The sequence below is a fragment of the Anabas testudineus genome, chromosome 13, assembly GCF_900324465.2.
Source record: "Anabas testudineus chromosome 13, fAnaTes1.2, whole genome shotgun sequence".
Lineage (NCBI taxonomy): Eukaryota > Metazoa > Chordata > Actinopteri > Anabantiformes > Anabantidae > Anabas > Anabas testudineus.
The window spans coordinates 235,658-251,610 of NC_046622.1; the positions used below are offsets into that span (position 1 = coordinate 235,658).

Here is a 15,953-nt window from a genome sequence, read left to right on the forward strand (position 1 = left end):
CTGGTCCTTTTTTTCACAGTGGACCCAGAAATAGTTTTGCAATATTTTTGTGCAGATATGATGTTGGATTTATTATATGTCCTGTTTCTGTGAAAAAGCTGCCGCTTCATTCCAAACACGCTCACAGCCAGTTACTGTTGGGGGAGTCCACGTTAATCAGGTTTACAGTTTGTTGCTCTAAATGGAGGAAACATCAGTAATGACTATTTCACAGTAAGAAAGTGAACAACAGAATAGGTGGAGTGTTGCACACGTTTAAAGTTTATTGTGTTGTGGTCAAGAACAGGCAACAATTATCCATACTTTTATTAAATTAATCCAAAACAATGTAAAACTATTTTAACAAACAGACCTCAAGTTAAAACTGGATTCTGGATTAAGACGGTTTTTATGTGTCTCACAGGATGAACAGAGGCGAGCTGCTTTGTTTCTCTGCGTAAATTAATAAATCTGCTCAAACTAGTGAAAACATCTGCGACCGTCGACCTCTCTGCACACACGACCTGATCCTGGATATAAGTCAACAGCTGCAGGATGATCCAGTGTCATCACAGCTCAGGTAGAAAAGTCTCAGTCTGGTGTAAGAAGTTTTCTGTATCTACTATGAACAAGAAGAAAAGGTTCAATAAGAGTTCGGTGGATCCAGGTATTCCCCACCTGGAAACCCGAAACGAAAATAGATTCCGGACCCAACACTGGTTCTACAGCAGCAGCATCATGTTTTCTTTCCCACAGGCAGGTGAAGAAATGTGACCCAGTCTAAAGAAGGAAATAAAGAAATAAGACGCCGTCTGGACAAACATCGTTAAATCGAATAAATCTAGAGAACAATGGGTGAAAAGGAAACACAAAGGTATCTAAAGAATTAGAAGAGGATCCTCTGACTCTGAAGAAAGAAAGTTAAGGTTCAGTGTTTTTCTTTGTTAAGTCCGATCTTTTCTTAACGGTTACGTTGAGGGACGATCATCAGTTACATAAACCTCCTGTTTCCTTCAAGATTCAAGATTCCTGTTTTCCAGCTGCAACGTGTTCTACAGGACGAGGGGCTACGTGAAACCTCACGCCGGGTATCTCGAGAACTACACAAAAGTTACCTTATGCCCACATAAATAATTCCCAATCAAAAACAGTTTGTGTACTGGTGAACCAACTGTGAAGAACACATCCCCACCTGCCTCCCCTGAGGTCTCTGCCAAAGACACTGAACGTCCTACAAAGATCCAGCTCGTCCTTTTAGCTGTTGGACGGCTGCTCTGGTTTCACTCGGATAGACCAGGAGTTGGCAGATACAATGTCGCCCCGTCGATGGATGCGACAGGTGTAGACACCCTCGTTGAACTCGTTGGCGACAATGCGAAGATCTCGGCCCTTCATGACGATGTACCCGGGGATAGAGGTCAGGATCTGTTCGCCGTCTTTATACCAGCTGGAGAAACGAGATACGGGGACAGATGAGATGACAGATGCTCAGGAAGTTTCCACAAAAACTGATTAATGGGCCTCGTTCCTGCCTTCAACACAATCAACTCGTTATGTTTTCATGATGTTTCCTCTAGCACCACCCTCAGCAAAGACATTTTTAACAGATCAGATCAAACCATTTCTGGTTTGAAAACTGAAGCTGCTGTTTTTTCTCAGACAACTACACAGAACAGAAAGACCAAGTTACATACTCTTCGGTCCGTCTCTGACTTTGTCGTTTACCTTAATGCTTCTGTTTGGTTTTCACTGTTATGCCCCAGATCCGCTGTTTGGCTGTACAGTCAGGTTCCACAGTTAGAACCCATTTTTGTTGAATGAAAAGAAAAAAAGTTGTGTTCCTCATCTGAGGTTCTATTTGTCTGACATTAAGACCCGCTGCGAAGTCGCATCACTGATCCATTTATCTCTGTTCCTGACAGACTCTCCCTCACTGTCGATCAGCTGACCTGACTTTTGGTGGAGAGCGGGGATTTTTGGTTCCACAGCGGAAACCCACCACCTTTCCCCGAGGAACCATCTTGATCTTAACATTGGGTGGAGGCAGCGTCGGGGTGGTAACCGCTTCCAGAGGTTCTGTGGCAGGAAACGACACCCACACAGGAAATGAGCGTTATATGAGAGATGGTTGAACCTCAGTAGAATTGTCGGACTCTTCAGCAAGTGTCAGTCCCTCTCATAATGGAGGAGAAACCTGAGTCATGATTTGGACTCACCAAAGCACAGGTCGCAGCGCTGTGGACAGTTCTTCTTCATGAAGGTCTTCCTCCGGTCACAGAAGCCGAGTCGAGCCCAGGGATCACACACTCGCTTCTTGTCCAGACAACCTGCGGACAAACTGTAATTTCAGTGTTTCCCTCTGAAACAAGGCAGACTAAAAAAACAGCAGCTTCTCACTGGTCCACTGAAGTCCATGATGAAGTCTGATCTGGACCTGGACCAAGTTTCAGTACCACTGTAAGCTTTACGTTACCATAGAGCCTCTGGATGCCCCACACGTCATCCTGAGCGACATTTCTCTGTCCGGTGTACGTGGCATTGGGATGCATCAGCGCCTGGGGGTCTCTGGAGTGCCACAGACCGAGAGCATGACCGATCTCGTGAGCCGCCACCTGGACCAGGTCGTTGAGCCACACTCCTGCAGAACCACAGTCAGTCTACGTGACACTGGAAGACTGATGTTCATGAAACCCTTAAATACATATCATCCAAACACAGGTTATTCTGTCCCAGAAAGACCCAACGCTTTCAAGTTTCCCTCCAACACAGCTCCGATGGAGCAACAAACAGGAAACAGACTTTTACTTTGAAAGATCCAGATTCAATGGGAAACCAACATCCTGGTCACCAGCATCAGTTGTCTGATCCTCCATTCTAACAGAATCTAACCACATCTACAACTCATAGTACTACGACTGTACTCCTTGTACTTAAGTACAGTTACCCTGTTTCCAGCTGAACCTGGACTTGCCGAGGATCCAGAACTCGTGGTTGTCAAAGTGGATTTCTCCTCGAGGTGGCAGGAAGGCGTGAGCCAGCTCGCCGTTCAGGCCATCAAAACACGGGTGAAGAGGAGACGACCAGCAGTCGGTGTGGTTAAAGGTGTAGAAACCTAAAACACACACACAGAGGTTCACCTGTCCATGTTTACCTTTGAAAACCACCTCACTGTGACCTGTTCAAATGCACGAATTGAGAACACGCTGTGTTGTCAGACGACTAAGGTTAAGGTTAAACAGCTCTGTAGTTTTCCTACAGTCCTTAAACGCCTCATCTCGTACCAATACTGATATCCACAGAGCTGTTTCCGTCTGTGACCTCGGTGAAGGTCAGCGGAGACACGTCACTCCACTTGGTAAAGGCGATGCTGATGGCCTTCTTGGTGTCCTCCACGTTCAGAGTGTTGGGGAACTTGGTGATCCTGAGACAGACACACAGACAGGCGGTCTAGTGGTCAGTGGCTTTTCCTGTCCTGAGTGAGGTATCTCAGAGTCAAGATCAGAATCCTCTTACAGTTTGTACACTTTGACCCACTTTCGTCACTGAAACGTGACAGCACCTTTACTTTGTTACCAGGCCAACACACCCAGTCCAGGTGGAACTGACCAAAAGGAAGCGGAACTGGCTGTTTCTGAAATAAACTATTGCAGATGGTTCTGAAAAACTGAGAGATGGTTCCCTGTACCTGTACATGTGCCTGTACCTGTCTCTGTACCTGTACCTGTGCCTGTACCTGTCTCTGTACCTGTACCTGTACCTGTGCCTGTACCTGTCTCTGTACCTGTACCTGTACCTGTGCCTGTACCTGTCTCTGTACCTGTACCTGTCTCTGTACCTGTACCTTTCTCTGTCCCTGTCTCTGTACCTGTACCTGTCTCTGTACCTGTACCTGTCTCTGTACCTGTACCTTTCTCTGTCCCTGTCTCTGTACCTGTACCTGTCTCTGTACCTGTACCTTTCTCTGTCCCTGTCTCTGTACCTGTACCTGTCTCTGTACCTGTACCTGTCTCTGTACCTGTACCTTTCTCTGTCCCTGTCTCTGTACGTGTCTCTGTACCTGTGCCTGTACCTGTCTCTGTACCTGTACCTGTCTCTGTACCTGTACCTGTGCCTGTGCCTGTACCTGTACCTGTGCCTGTGCCTGTACCTGTCTCTGTACCTGTACCTGTACCTGTGCCTGTGCCTGTCTCTGTACCTGTCTCTGTGTCTGTGTCTGTGCCTGTACCTGTACCTGTACCTGTACCTGTACCTGTCTCTGTACTTGTACCTATCTCTGTTCCTGTACCTGTACCTGTCTCTGTACCTGTACCTTTCTCTGTTCCTGTCTCTGTACCTGCACCTGTCTCTGTACCTGCACCTGTCTCTGTACCTGCACCTGTCTCTGTACCTGTCTCTGTCTCTGTACCTGTCTCTGTACCTGTCTCTATCCCTGTACCTGTCTCTGTACCTGTACCTTTCTCTGTCCCTGTCTCTGTACCTGCACCTGTCTCTGTACCTGCACCTGTCTCTGTACCTGCACCTGTCTCTGTACCTGCACCTGTCTCTGTACCTGCACCTGTCTCTGTACCTGCACCTGTCTCTATCCCTGTCTCTGTACCTGTCTCTGTTCCTGTACCTCTACCTGTCTCTGTTCCTGTACCTCTACCTGGCTTTGTACCTGTACCTGTATGTGATGTTGTGGTGAGTCCACTTGTGTCCCAGCGGGTTGATAACGTAACGTCTGTCTCTTGTTCCTCTCTCGGTGATCGTCTCCGTCACTCTGCTGCTGCCTGCACCTGTCTCTGTACCTGCACCTGTCTCTGTACCTGTACCTGTCTCTGTACCTGTACCTGTCTCTGTACCTGTACCTTTCTCTGTCCCTGTCTCTGTACCTGTACCTGTCTCTGTACCTGTACCTTTCTCTGTCCCTGTCTCTGTACCTGTACCTGTCTCTGTACCTGTACCTGTCTCTGTACCTGTACCTTTCTCTGTCCCTGTCTCTGTACGTGTCTCTGTACCTGTGCCTGTACCTGTCTCTGTACCTGTACCTGTCTCTGTACCTGTACCTGTGCCTGTGCCTGTACCTGTACCTGTGCCTGTGCCTGTACCTGTCTCTGTACCTGTACCTGTACCTGTGCCTGTGCCTGTCTCTGTACCTGTCTCTGTGTCTGTGTCTGTGCCTGTACCTGTACATGTACCTGTACCTGTCTCTGTACTTGTACCTATCTCTGTTCCTGTACCTGTACCTGTCTCTGTACCTGTACCTTTCTCTGTTCCTGTCTCTGTACCTGCACCTGTCTCTATCCCTGTCTCTGTACCTGTCTCTGTTCCTGTACCTCTACCTGTCTCTGTTCCTGTACCTCTACCTGGCTTTGTACCTGTACCTGTATGTGATGTTGTGGTGAGTCCACTTGTGTCCCAGCGGGTTGATAACGTAACGTCTGTCTCTTGTTCCTCTCTCGGTGATCGTCTCCGTCACTCTGCTGCTGCCGGACGTCTAAAAAAACACATCAACCAACCAACCAATCATTAAACTGATCCTGTATCACCTGCCACCTCAGGTTATTTCAACATTTCCACTAAAACTCAGAAGCAGAACTCGTTATCGTCAACACGAGCAGCGGTTAATTAATGAACTAGTTTTTCTTTTTCTAAGCACCTGGCTGCAGGTTTCTGTTCGTCTGTTGGGTCCTGTCACATTAAGAAATCCTCAGGAAGGTAGGACCTGGATTCAGACTTAGACCCGGACTGACATTAACAGGCAGCTGCAGGCTGACTTACAGACAGTCAAAGAAAACACAAGGTGAAGTCTGGACTAATCCCCATCCGGACTAAAGTAGACCAGAAAACTAACAGGTCTGTAAGGTACTGAAGACCTGATTGGTGGATGAAGAACAGGTGGACGATGCAGGTGAAAGGAAGGTGATAAGGTCATAGCTGGATGAGACATGTGGACTAGACCAGAACCAGCTGTGATGGTAAAGCTTGTGTGCCTGCTCTCACAGGTTTTAAGATCACCTGGGACCACGAACCAATCAGCTGCAGCTCCTCTGACTGAGAGAATCAGCACTTTGTACAGGAGACAGAAGAAGAACGGGAGCAAACACATGGAGGGTTTGTCCAGAGACGTGGCAGCGACTGATTCCACACAGATGTGAAACTCGTCTTCGGCTCGTTCGTCTGCTCTTCCTTTGTTCCCTCACCCCTCCCACACACATTTTTGTCGCCCACATGTGAACTGGACTCTGGACCTCCTCTGTTCCTGTTCCTGGTTCTGTTTCCTCTCAGTACTGATTCCACTTCAACTAAAACTTGCAGTAATTTATCACCATGGTAACAGTAAAGTACTGCAGTTTCATGTTTTTCACGTAAAAGTAATTATTGAGTATAAATGTAGTGCAAGTATACGATTTACCTCTGATTTATAGTACAAGTATTCAGATACCCAATGTAAGTGAAAGTAATACTAAGCTGAAAAGACTTAATTTCAAGTAAAAGTCCTGCATTTTAAATGTTTCTCAAATATCTATTAAGTATTAAAAGTAATGATTAAAGACAATTCTGTTAGTTCTGTATTCCTGCAGTAAACAGTACAGATTACTTTAATGTGTGAGAAGTAATCGATTACTTTACACTTGATAATTTTCTTGATTAATCAGCAGATTGTTTGCAGCCGTTATGGCGCTTAAACACATTACAAAAACTTTATTATTATATTTTTATTAAATAAATTATTATCAATGTTTTCATTTGTCACCAATCAGTGTGGAGTACTGCATTTTCCTCTGACATGTAGTGCAGTACTAGTACTAAATTTTCCTCTTATGTGTAGTGCAGTAGAAGTACTGCATTTTCCTTCTGATGTGCAGTGCAGTACAAGTACTGTTTAGTGCAGTAGTAGTACTACATTTTTCTCTGGTGTGTAGTGCAGTACATATACTGTTTAGTGCAGTATTAGTACTACATTTATCTCCGGTGTCTAGTGCAGTACAAGTACTGTTTAGTGCAGTATTAGTACTACATTTTTCTCCGGTGTGTAGTGCAGTACATATACTGTTTAGTGCAGTATTAGTACTACATTTTTCTCCGGTGTCTAGTGCAGTACAAGTACTGTTTAGTGCAGTACTTGTACTACATTTTTCTCCCGTGTCTAGTGCAGTACATATACTGTTTAGTGCAGTATTAGTACAACATTTTTCTCCGGTGTCTAGTGCAGTACATATACTGTTTAGTGCAGTATTAGTACTACATTTATCTCCGGTGTCTAGTGCAGTACAAGTACTGTTTAGTGCAGTATTAGTACTACATTTTTCTCCTGTGTCTAGTGCAGTACAAGTACAGTTTAGTGCAGTACTTGTACTACATTTATCTCCGGTGTCTAGTGCAGTACATATACCGTTTAGTGCAGTATTAGTACTACATTTATCTCCGGTGTCTAGTGCAGTACAAGTACTGTTTAGTGCAGTACTTGTAGTACATTTTTCTCCTGTGTCTAGTGCAGTACAAGTACAGTTTAGTGCAGTACTTGTACTACATTTATCTCCGGTGTCTAGTGCAGTACATATACCGTTTAGTGCAGTATTAGTACTACATTTATCTCCGGTGTCTAGTGCAGTACAAGTACTGTTTAGTGCAGTATTAGTACTACATTTTTCTCCGGTGTGTAGTGCAGTACAAGTACAGAAAGATAAAGTAACCTACGAGTAAGTAAAACAACCTCAAACTAAGTAGCTGATAATACTCTAAGTACTCAGAAGCTGAGTACTTGTACCGTGATGATCTTCAGGTCACTGACCTTCATCATCGTCATCATCACGAGCAGCAGCTGAAGCGGGTCCATGATGAGAACTGGACTCACAGACCCTGCACGGTCCCACACATGACCCGCCGGTCCTCAGACCGTCTCCACGCACAGAGCTTTCGTCAGAACCTTCTGGTCCAGAAGAACCGAGTCAGATACGCCTGAAACTCGCACCTCGTCTTCTCGTCTTGTCCCGGGCGACAAAAGGTCCGAACCAGAGAAGTCCCGTCAGTCTCTCCGCGTCCACCCGTTCCTCTGACCCTCTGCCTCTTGACCACATAACCCTTTGAGCTCAGAGTCCGGAGAGGTCGGTCCCAGGGACCCGGTTCGTCCCGTTCAGCTCTGGAACAAACTGAGGGAAGTTCCCAGACGGTGCGCTCGCTGCCGCGGAGGGGCTGGTCCGGAGGGGCGGGGTCAGGTGTGTGAGAGCGGAGTTTAACCGTTTGGCTGCCAAGTGACTCGTCCTCTTCATTCCCACGGTGGAGGAGCAGAACCCTCAGAGTCCAGGACTGCAGGTGGGGTCACCCCGACGTGTTTACCTAGCAGCAGCAATCCAGATGTGCAGAACATCTGTCCAAACAGCCACCGCTGCTGCAGACTCTGGACCATCAGGACAACCGACCTCAGAACCTCTGAAAACCTCCACAGGTTCTGTTCCCCATTAAGATCAGACCTGGTCAGCAGCCGAATACAATTGGACCTGATGATGGTGGTGACAACCAATGTGATCAGAACTAAGAGTTCTGTATCAGATGCACAGACCTGAGACCTGCAGTGAGGGACTAAACTCTACTGCAGGTCTCAGTTTTATTACTTCATAGCCTTAAAATTCAGTTTACTGATGAAGGTGGACCTGAAGTCCCCAATGAACCAGTTGATAAACATTATTGTGGTAAAACCGGACTCCCGTGGATCCTGTGATTGTCAGACCGAACATTTGAAGGTTTTAAATCCAGGAAAGAAAGGAACCCAGTCCACAGTACCAAAATGGTCTAGGAAAGACTGGGACCATGGGTTCTGGAGTCTCACTAATGTGTTGCTGGATCAGATTCTCCTGTGTCACACTTATTTGATTTGTCGGTCAGTCTCTGCATGTGTGACCTTTGACCTTTAGTCAGGACTAGTTCATGTAGTCTGTCCAAAACCAAACCAACCCAGGTCCACATGGACACTGAAACTACAGCAGCTACCTGCAGCTCAGCAGAGACCTGAACATGATGCAGTCAGACTGATGAAGACTTCAGCTTCAGATTCACATCCAGAACCAGGTCTGAGGGTTTCAGGACTTTAAATGTGTTCTTGGCAGCGATGAGCTTCATTGGAGACTCTGTGACCTTGATTTTGACCTGTAATAAGGTACTTTTTCACAGTGGCACTGGTACTGCGCCTACCCTGATTACAGTAGAACTGTGGTAAGCTTCTCTCTGGCAGGAACAGACATACCCCCCCCCCCCCCTAATACTGTTCCTTCCAGACTCAAGGCCCAGTCCAGCTCGGTCACCTTCACCCTGACAAACTGCTGCAGCAACACGCTGAATGTTAAACAGCTCATTAGAGTCAGTCTGCCACCGATCGATACAGCCACAGAAACCCGAGACCAGATCTTCTGAGACCAGAACAGAGCAGGATGTTGTTCCCAGCAGTTTATCACATCCTAACGTGCAGCAGAGCTCTGGATGAGACGCTGAGCTCATCAGAACAGTTTCTGTGACACAGCTCTTCACAGAAGACTTTGGGTCCACTTCTGGAAACTTTATTTTAGATGACATCACTTGCTGACAGGTAGCAGCTCGTCCTCTAAACCTGAGAGACCGGGTGAGAAGGTGAGAAGTGAGGGGGGACACCAAGAAGCCTAAAACTAGTCTGAAGAAGTTCAGAGCTTCAGCAGCTCAGACGAGAGAAACGGAGAACGTTGGCTGGTTTCTTATTTTGTCCAAAAAGCCAAGTGAACTCGAAAATAACTGGATGATGACAATTAAAAACTCACTTCAGTCTGTTCGAGCGGGACCTTTATTTTTAAATCTCAGCAGCAGTAGAACTCGGAGTAGAACTCAGTAGAACTCGGAGTAGAACTCAGTAGAACTTAGAGTAGAACTCAGTTGTTCTGTTCTCCAGTCTCTCATCTCTCCTTCTTGACCCAGAAACTGTCAGAAACTTACTTCAAGTGGCCATGGAGGAGTCTCCCAACACCCCCCCATGTTTCTGGTCTGGGCCCCGGGGCCCCCTGGCAACAGTCCAGTCAACACAGAGGCCAGACAACTGGAGTCCGGGTGACGTGTCACTCAGAGAGACGGAGTCCGACCCAGGACTGAAGAACGAGGATTTAATTACATCTCTGTCCATTCATCTGTCACACACACACACACAGAAACACAAATACACACAGAAATACACACAGAAATACACACAGAAATAAAGAAATACACACAGAAATACACACAGAAATACACACAGAAATACACACAGAAATACACACAGAAATACACAGGGAATACAGAAAAAAACACAGAAATACACACAGAAATACAGAAATACACACAGAAATACACAAAGAAATACACACAGAAATACACAGAAATACACACAGAAATACAGAAATAAACACAGAAATACACACAGAAATACACACAGAAACACAGAAATACACACAGAAATACACACAGAAATACAGAAATAAACACAGAAATACACACAGAAATACACACAGAAATACACACAGAAACACAGAAATACACACAGAAATACACACAGAAATACAGAAATACACACAGAAATACAGAAATAAACACAGAAATACACACAGAAACACAGAAATACACACAGAAACAGAAATACACACAGAAATACACAAAGAAATACACACAGAAATACAGAAATAAACACAGAAATACACACAGAAACACAGAAATACACACAGAAACAGAAATACACACAGAAATACACAAAGAAATACACACAGAAATACAGAAATAAACACAGAAATACACACAGAAATACAGAAATAAACACAGAAATACACACAGAAATACACACAGAAATACACACAGAAACACAGAAATACACACAGAAATACACACAGAAATACAGAAATACACACAGAAATACAGAAATAAACACAGAAACACAGAAATACACACAGAAACACAGAAATACACACAGAAACAGAAATACACACAGAAATACAGAAATATACACAGAAATACACACAGAAACAGAAATACACACAGAAACACAGAAATACACACAGAAACACAAATACACACAGAAATACACACAGAAACACAAAAATACACACAGAAACACAGAAATACACACAGAAATACACACAGAAACAGAAATACACACAGAAACACACACAGAAACACAAAAATACACACAGAAACACAGAAATACACACAGAAATACACACAGAAATACACACAGAAACACAGAAATACACACAGAAACACAGAAATACACACAGAAATACACACAGAAATACAGAAATACACACAGAAATACACACAGAAACATAGCAATACACACAGAAATACAGAAATACACACAGAAACACAGAAATACAAAAACACACACAGAAACACACACAGAAACACAGAAACACACACAGAAACACACTGAAATAAAATGGTCTTACGCCGCAGTATCTAAGTGAACTGCTAGTGTCTTATGATCCACCACGCCTACTTCGATCACAGGATGCTGGCTGCCTGTCAGTACCTCGTATCACAAAAACTACAGCTGGGGGCAGAGCCTTTTCTAACAAAGCCCCAAAGTTATGGAATAGCCTTCCAAATAGCGTTCGGGACTCAGACACAGTCTCAGTGTTTAAGTCTAGGCTGAAAACCTATTTATTTAGTCATTTAGCATTTTGTAAATAGATTTGGGAAGGACTCATGGACGTAGAGCATTATGGTGAACTGGTATGTTTAGATACTGTCTTCCCAACTCTCACTGATCACTCAGGTTTGTTGATGGTGAAGTGTTCGGTTGCTCTTCATCCCAGGGAGCCCTCATGTCTGTGTTTCCTTCTGAACCCACCCTTTTAGTTAGGCTGTCATAATTAGTCCTGCCGGAGTCCCTGCTGCACAATTCTAAATATACATTCACCTCAAACTTTATCCGACTGTGAATACAACTAACTGCAATCTCTCCTCTTCTCTCTCTCTCTTTCTCTACCTCTCTATTTCCCTCTTCCTGTCTCTCTGTCGCTACACGTCATTCCACCCTCTGCCCTCTGGACCTGTCTGACTCGTCCTGATGCCCAACTTCTGGCTGGAGATCTCGTCGCTCGGATCCACCGTCTGCTCTATGGGATGCGTTTGGAGACTGGATTGGTCACAAGCTACTATGATGTCGGTCTTGGCCTCGGCGGACGTCGGAAGCTGTTTCTTGGAGGTCTCGACTCAACGCTCAATAGTCCAGGAATGGAACAAGTCTGCCTGCAATAACTAACTGGACTCCACATTAACTTAAAGACATTAACTGTTATACTGGACTGCCTGCCAGAAACACAAATACACACAGAAATACACACAGAAACACAGAAATACACACAGAAACACACACAGAAACACAGAAATACACACAGAAACACAAATACACACGGAAACACAGAAATACACACAAACACAAATACACACTGAAATACACACAGAAACACAAATACACACAGAAATACACACAGTACACGGAAATACACACAGAAACACACACAGAAACACACACAGAAATACACAGAGAAACACAGAAATACACACAGAAATAGAAATACACACAGAAATACAGAAACACACACAGAAACACAAATACACACAGATATACAGAAACACAAATACACACGGAAACACAGAAATACACACAGAAACACAAATACACACAGAAATACACACAGAAATACACACAGAAACACAAATACACACAGAAATACACACAGTACACAGAAATACACACAGAAACACAGAAATACACACAGAAATACAGAAATATACAGAAACACACGCTCCTGAAGTCCATTAGCTTCCTGGTCCAAACACTGCTGAGCCCCTGATGATGGAGGAAGGTAAATGTCACTGTTCACTATTTTAGTGAAGACTCAGTCACGTTTTGTTGTTACGTGTTACAGACGTTATCATTGTTTCAGAACTACTGAGGCAAAATCATAAAACTCTGTCACTGTCCAGATCCTCATGTTTATATGAGATGTTTCTACCATCTACATGTGGCCACGACTTGAACCACTGACCATCTGGTTTATGAACTGCTGCTCTTTCAGAAGTCTGCTCAAGATCATTAGTTTCCACTGATTTCTGTAACTACGGCGCTGCACAGAACCGAGTGGATAGTCTGTCCTGCTTTTAGGTTTAGTCGGAGAAGAAGAACCAGTTTCTATGTGATCATCATTTATACCGATCAAAGACGGTTCACAGCTGTGTTTGTCACAAAACCAGCAGAGAACACGATGTTTGTGTTGGTTTCAGAGTAAAGTGCATCTGTTGGTATCGACTGTAAAACAAATAATGAGCGGATCAAACTGTCAAAACAAAGAGTCGACTCGCTGGTTTCAGATCAAACATTTATTCACCGTTTTACAGCAAAGGCAGAAGAAGGAAACCAGTTCCAGCCAGATGAAACCATCTGCTCGGACCACAGCCCAAGAGATGTGAAGAGGTCAGCAGACACAAACCTGCTCAGGTAACACACAACAATGATGATGTCATAGAGTGTTCGTCTCTTCCATCAGCCCAGGTGGCGGTATCAGCAGTGGGTCTCGTAGATGCCGCTCCGCCCAATGTAACAAACCCATTTGATGATATTGTGATCGCTGAAGTTCAGCTTCGGCTCAAACACCTTCAGATTGTGGACCTTCAGACCCGACGGAGCAAACAACACCTGGGGGGAGAAGGGGCGTTATTTAATCCAATCAGAATTTTTCTTTATTTAAATCATGTGGTCACTGAGTCACAGCAGGAAGGAAACTGATCGACAGGAAGTGATTACGGCTATTAGTGACCCGAGTGTTTAATGCAGTGACCCCACTGTTTACTACTAGTACAGTGACCCGAGTTTTTACTGCAACGACCCGAGTGTTTACTGCAGTGACCCCAGTGTTTACTGCCATTACAGTGACCCGAGTGTTTAATGCAGTGACCCGAGTGTTTAATGCAGTGACCCCAGTGTTTACTACTAGTACAGTGACCCGAGTTTTTACTGCAACGACCCGAGTGTTTACTGCAGTGACCCCAGTGTTTACTGCTATTACAGTGACCCCAGTGTTTAATGCAGTGACCCCAGTGTTTAATGCAGTGACCCCAGTGTTTACTGCTATTACAGTGACCCGAGTGTTTAATGCAGTGACCCCAGTGTTTAATGCAGTGACCTGAGTGTTTACTGCAGTTACGCGAGTGTTTACTGCTATTACAGTGACCCGAGTTTTTACTGCAACGACCCGAGTGTTTACTGCAGTGACCCTAGTGTTTACTGCTATTACAGTGACCCGAGTGTTTAATGCAGTGACCCCAGTGTTTAATGCAGTGACCCCAGTGTTTAATGCTATTACAGTGACCCGAGTTTTTACTGCAACGACCCGAGTGTTTACTGCAGTGACCCTAGTGTTTACTGCTGTTAAAGAGACCCAAGTTTTTACTGCAGTGACCCGAGTGTTTACTGCTATCACAGTGACCCGGGTTTTTACTGCAGTGACCCTAGTGTTTATTGCTATTATAGAGACCCAAGTTTTTACTGCAACGACCCGAGTGTTTACTGCTATCACAGTGACCCGGGTTTTTACTGCAGTGACCCTAGTGTTTATTGCTATTATAGAGACCCAAGTTTTTACTGCAACGACCCGAGTGTTTACTGCTATCACAATGACCCGAGTTTTTACTGCAGTGACCCAAGTGTTTACTGCTATTACAGTGACCTGAGTGTTTACTGCAGTGAACCGAGTGTTTAAACCTTAAACGTTAATGGGAGCTATGAATCATGGAAACATCCCATGTTGATGTGTAAAACTTATTCTGGATTTGCTGTCAGGTTTAAGGCAGACGGGGGTTTTGTGAACCCATGTGGTCCTACCTTGATCTTCTGAGCCAGCAGTGAGGACAGCAGAAGTTGGACTTGATGACTACCTTTTTGACCTCCAGTTTGGTCCGGCCGACCTCTCTGACCAGAGGGATGACTCTGAAGGGAAGGATGATGTCTTTGGTGGTTCAGTACCTGAGAACAGATACACTGAGTCAGATTTCGTTTTGTACCGTCTCTGATAAACGGTTGCTGCTGAGTGACCTCTAACCTAATGAGTTCATACTTTCCATCCAGATACTCTCCATTCTGACTGACAGCAACATCAGCAGTGTATAGTACAGGTGCAGTACTACAATACCAGTAGTACTGCAGTAGTACTGTCCGTTACCTTGTGGAGACATGAGCTGGGTGCGCTCTCCAGCACATCCAGAAACAGCTCATTTCTTTGGTATTTGATTCCTTGTCTTCTCCAGCCGATCTGACCTGTGACCTGGCTGGTGATCTGAGACTGCTCCTCTTTGCTCTGTGGTGGGCGGGTGGGGCAGCAGGGTGTCTGTCAGTTTTTCAGCTGTGAAAATCCCCACATACACATTTACAGTATCATGTTTTTACAACTCCAATACTACTGCTGGCCTCAAAAAGGTGGAAAGTAAGAAATTTACTAATGTATATTGTAAGTAATATAGATAAGTACAACTTTGAGGTTTTAAAACTAATTTCTTTGCTGTGTAGCTCCACCTATTATTTTTTTATTTCCACTAACTAAAGATTCAGTTTGTGACAGTAACGGTTCAGAAATCAGGTTGTTGAAGTTTTTCTCTCCTTGAATCTGTTCATGAATTAAACTGAACATGTTGGATTCTGCAGAATCAGATTTATGAGACACATGAGGAACAAACCTGGACCACACTCAAACATTCATGTTATTAACAGCATCAAGTTCAAGACTCTTTAAAGTACTAAAGTACAAAGGTAAATTTACACTATGAAAAGAAACAGCCTTTATTTGTCATTTGTCACCTTTACATGTTACAGATGAAATTTGTCCTCTGCATTTAACCCATCCCCCTGGGGGGAGCAGTGGGCAGCTACGTACAGCGCCCGGGGAGCTCTTAGAACTTTTAGAGAGTACTTTTGTAGACAGCAACTTGTACTTGAGTACTGAATTTGT

The 15,953-nt window shown here is 44.5% G+C and overlaps 1 protein-coding gene and 1 long non-coding RNA gene across 4 annotated transcripts; both read right to left on the reverse strand.

The window, feature by feature from the left end:
• Positions 1-148: 148 nt before the first annotated feature.
• mmp23bb (matrix metallopeptidase 23bb) lies at positions 149-8,140 on the reverse strand. 3 transcript variants are annotated; one of them, XR_003298975.1, is made up of 9 exons: positions 7,754-8,140; positions 5,343-5,455; positions 3,261-3,400; positions 2,924-3,091; positions 2,453-2,617; positions 2,196-2,306; positions 1,929-2,055; positions 1,172-1,426; positions 149-759 (listed from the first exon to the last, which is right to left on the reverse strand). XR_003298975.1 is itself a non-coding variant. In XM_026363347.1 (8 exons), the coding sequence occupies exons 1-8, from the start codon at positions 7,796-7,798 to the stop codon at positions 1,234-1,236; spliced, it is 1,062 nt and encodes a 353-aa protein (XP_026219132.1). In that variant the 5' UTR covers positions 7,799-8,140; the 3' UTR covers positions 149-1,233. The 3 variants fall into 3 exon arrangements, 1 of the variants encoding a protein (XP_026219132.1); XM_026363347.1 differs by having other exon boundaries at positions 149-1,426; XR_003298976.1 differs by lacking the exon at positions 149-759 and having other exon boundaries at positions 1,339-1,426; positions 1,705-2,055.
• Positions 8,141-13,317: 5,177 nt separating this feature from the next.
• Positions 13,318-15,349, reverse strand: LOC113173379. Its single transcript, XR_003299820.1, has 3 exons — positions 15,171-15,349; positions 14,834-14,974; positions 13,318-13,648 (listed from the first exon to the last, which is right to left on the reverse strand). It is a non-coding gene; the product is annotated as an uncharacterized LOC113173379 (long non-coding RNA).
• Between the last annotated feature and the right edge of the window lie 604 nt (positions 15,350-15,953).